The following is a 3,952-nucleotide window of genomic DNA, read 5'->3' as shown; positions in this document are numbered from 1 at the left end:
GGGGAGCCGGACTCTCGTACCTGTACTTTCCTCCGACCTGCCGTGTTCTGCCGGTGATGGGCCGCCATCTTGCATGTTGACACTCCGACGTCACTTCCGGAAGTGGCTCGGCCGGAACGGAAGTCCCGCCTCTTCCCCTTCGGCCAATGGGGGCGGTCGTGGGGTTGAGGGCTGGGAGGCCGCGTGGTTTCGCGCCGGCTGCTGCTCGTGGCTGAAACTGGTGGCCCTGGGCTAAAGAAAACCAAGCTCTTGGCCGTCCAGTCGATTCCGACGGGGAGCGACGCTACGGGACGGGGCGGAACGACCGCAGTCGGTTTCTGAGACGGTGACTCCTTAGGCTGAGGGGAGTAGAAAGCCACGTCTTGTTCGTTCGGAACGGCTTGTGGTTTCGAACTGCCGACCTCGAGGCTCGCAGCCCAACGCAACCGCTACGCCACCAGGACAGGAAGACCCATTTTAAAAGCAAAACCGTTGTGTGGGCACAGTGCCGATGGAGGGACATCTGCTTCTCTTGAGACGATGGAGTGTGTGTGGCCTGTCACCCTGGGGCCCGGAGGAGAGGCCGACGTTAAGGAAGCAGCCAGCGTTTCTAGGCAGCCTCTGGAACTCTTGCCCTAAATGACCCCAAAGCTCATAACGTCAAAGCTCCCTTCCAAGGAGGAAACCTAGAAGCCCTTGCAAAGGAGGCAAGGCCTCCTCCGCCGGAAGAGCAAAATCTTCGTTTCAGGAAAAGAAAAAGATGCTGCAGGGAGGCCCAAAGGACTCACCAGTCATGTCCCAAGAACTCCTGAAGGAGTTAGTGCTTATCCGTATCTGGCTTAAATAATCCGTTCTCAATGTAAGTTTAGCTTGGGGACGCCTTCCTTTGTCGCTAATTACAGGTGCTGAGGATGGCCGAAAGCTGGAGAGAGGCACTGCCCTCCACAGAGACAGAATCCGGCGGGTGGGTCCTGAGTGCTTGCCATGGGCTCACATGGAGAAGAACTGTAACTATAAAATGCCCACCGAAGTTTGATGACTGAATACAAAGGAAGAATGTAAAATACCTCTTTAATAACGTTTATATTGATGGCGTGTTAAAATACTATATTTTCTTAGTTGGGATTTAATACATAGATCATTCTATCTTCTTTCAATCACACAATTGCTACCACATCCTTTTCCAATCATTCTTTTTCTACATGGACTCCTTGACATTGTCTTCCGTTTACCCTCCCCCCCTAAACCTTTATTCTACCTGCTGTCCATATAGGTTCCTCAATCATGGGTTTCATGTACCGAAAAGCAGGAAAGCATATAACATAGCTTCAGGAGGGTGACCCCCATTGACATAACACCTGTGAGATACACTAGTAGGAACAAACAAAAATCAAACCAAACAATGTTGAGTTTTGGTGATGTTCTTGGGTAAGTAACAAACAAAAATCAAACCAAACAATGTTGAGTTTTGGTGATGTTCTTGGGTAAGTATTGGACTGCTAATCAAGAGGTCAGTGGTTCGAAACCACCAGCCTTTTAATAAGACTGTCTTCATCCATAAAGATTTATAGCCTCAGAAACACTATGTAACTTGGGCCACTGTAAGTTGGAATGGATCTAATGGCAGTGGGTTTGGTTTGGTGGATCTATTGGGTTAAATAGCACATGTAATGAGATTTATATCTTCCATGTGATTAATACTTAAAGAACACACGGCTCATGTTGTATTTCTGTTGCATAACCCTTTGCCATCCAGTGGATTCTGATTTAGGGCAACCCTGTAGGACAGCGTAGAACCACCCCAAGGCTATAGTCTTTGTTGGTCTACAAAAAAGCCACTGGTGGTCTACACCGAGCTGCTGGTGGGTTTGAACTGCTGACTTTCCGTTAGCAGTCAAACACTTAGCCACTGTGCTACCAAGCTTCCTTCTCGATTGCCTAGTACCAATATTTAAATAATGCTTCACATACGAAGCCCAGTGATCCTTTATCAAGTCATATTTTAAAGGGATTTACAAAAATATAAAACAAGGTCACCCTTCTCAATGTTGTTTTTGAAATCATTTTATTGGGTGCTTGTACAACTCTTAACACACCCTTCTCAATTTACTGTTAGAGAAAGTAGAATCATCTCCATTAAAATGTTATTTGGAAAAAAACAAAGTTCTTGGCAAAACATTTTTTTTTAATGATTAAAAAAAGGAATCAGAAGAGTAGAAATAAACTATGATGACAGAAAGCCTCTTCAGCAAAGATAACCAATAAATTGTAGATAAGTTGCTTGGGCTACAGTTTGTTGCAGATACATTATTCAGGTATTCATTCAACAAAATCTATTTGGGCATATGGTGGTTCGTTGGGTGATGTGGTAACTGAACCGTCAGTGGTGTGAGGTCGCCAGCCACTCCTTGGAAGAAGGATTAGACAATCTGTTTCCATAAAACTTTATAGCATCAGAACCCCTTTTTAAAAAAAAATAATTTTATTGGGGGCACATACAACTCTTATCACAATCCATACATACACCCATTGTGTCAAGCACATTTATACATTTGTTGCCATCATCATTCTTAAAACATTTGCTTTCCACTTGAGCCCTTGGTATCAGCCTTATTTTTCTCCCTCCCTCCCCACCTACCCTCCCTCATGAACCCTTGATAATTTATAAATTATTATTTTGTCATGTCTTACACTGTCTGATGTCTCCCTTCACCCACTTCTCCGCTGTCCGTCCCCCAGAGAGGGGGTCATATGTAGACCCCTGTAATCGGTTCCCCCTTTCCACCCCACCCTCCCTTTGCCCTCCCGGTATCGCCACTCTCAGCATTGGTCCCGAGAGGTTCATCTGTCCTGGATTCCCTGTGTTTCCAGTTCCTATCTGTGCCAGTGCACATCCTCGCATCAGAAACCCTTTGGAGCAGTTCTATCACATAAGGTCACTATGAGTTGAAATTAACTCAATGACAGTGGGTTGATTTGTTTGTTTTTAACTGTACTTGTATTTGACTCTGGAGATTCAGTGAGGGGTGCATGTAGCCATAGTACTTAGTATCTCAAGGTTAGAGAGGAATTAATTTAGCACATGAATGAATATGGAGATAAGTACCCCCCCCCCCCAAGAAAGATGGCTGTAGGGCAGGCTGTAGTCCTTGGGTCAATATCTAAGGAATGTTGTTTACTAGACAAGAAGAACAGTCTGAGCAAAGACCTAGTAGGAGAAAAGAGCATGGACCATTTCAAGTATGTCTTGGACATTTCCAAGCCAAACCGAACACTGCCTCGAGTCACTGCTGACTTGTAGCAACTCCTTGTGAGTTCTGAGACTGTAACTGCTTATGGGAGTGGAAAGCCCAGTCTTTCTCCAGCGGAGCTGCTGGTAGCTTCTAACTGCTGACCACGGAATCGCAACTAACAAAACCCTGACACCACCAGGGCTCCTTATAGATCTTAATAGAGCACTATGCTCAAGGAGCCCTGGTGGCATTGGGTTGCTAACCACATGGTGCGGTTCAAAGTCACCAGCCACTCTGGGGGAGAAAGAATTGACTCCAGGACATCGAGTGCTTCTTTTGTTTTTTTAGTTTGTTTGTTTTTTAATGTAAGATCTATCCAAGTTTCTGGTGGCATCATGGATTATACTGTGGGCTGCTAACACAAGATTAGTAATTGCCACCCACTCCCTAGAGAAAGATGAAGCAGTCTGCCTCGGTGTGTCAGGCTGGGTTGTCTAGAGAAACAAATTCAGTGACACTCATAGGTATAAGAAAGCTTTATATCAAGAAGGCATTCCAGCCCAGTTCCATGAGCCCGGTGCTAGACCCGAAGTCCCTCTTGAGACTCATGTAGTCACATACCGGTGAACCAGGAAGCAGGAAAACCACAGGCTAGTGAACCAGGAAGCAGGAAGACCACAGGCTAGTGAATCAGGAAGCAGGAAGATCACAGGCTTGTGAACCAGGAAGCAGGAAGATCA

The 3,952-nt window shown here is 45.8% G+C and overlaps 1 protein-coding gene across 1 annotated transcript in view; it reads right to left on the bottom strand.

Moving 5' to 3' along the window:
- Positions 1-86, bottom strand: part of WDR48 (WD repeat domain 48) — a 51,371-nt gene extending 51,285 nt beyond the window's left edge. Inside the window, exon 1 of the mRNA XM_004708569.4 lies at positions 21-86. Within this exon, the coding sequence (XP_004708626.1) occupies positions 21-68 (48 nt within the window). The 5' untranslated portion in view covers positions 69-86. The remainder of the gene's footprint in view (positions 1-20) is intronic.
- Between the last annotated feature and the right edge of the window lie 3,866 nt (positions 87-3,952).

The sequence above is a fragment of the Echinops telfairi genome, unplaced genomic scaffold, assembly GCF_000313985.2.
Source record: "Echinops telfairi isolate 266 unplaced genomic scaffold, ASM31398v2 ScPeMD7_4225;HRSCAF=4972, whole genome shotgun sequence".
Taxonomy (NCBI): domain Eukaryota; kingdom Metazoa; phylum Chordata; class Mammalia; order Afrosoricida; family Tenrecidae; genus Echinops; species Echinops telfairi.
Note: the sequence above shows the minus strand (reverse complement) of the source record. Positions and strands in the feature narration are given on the sequence as shown.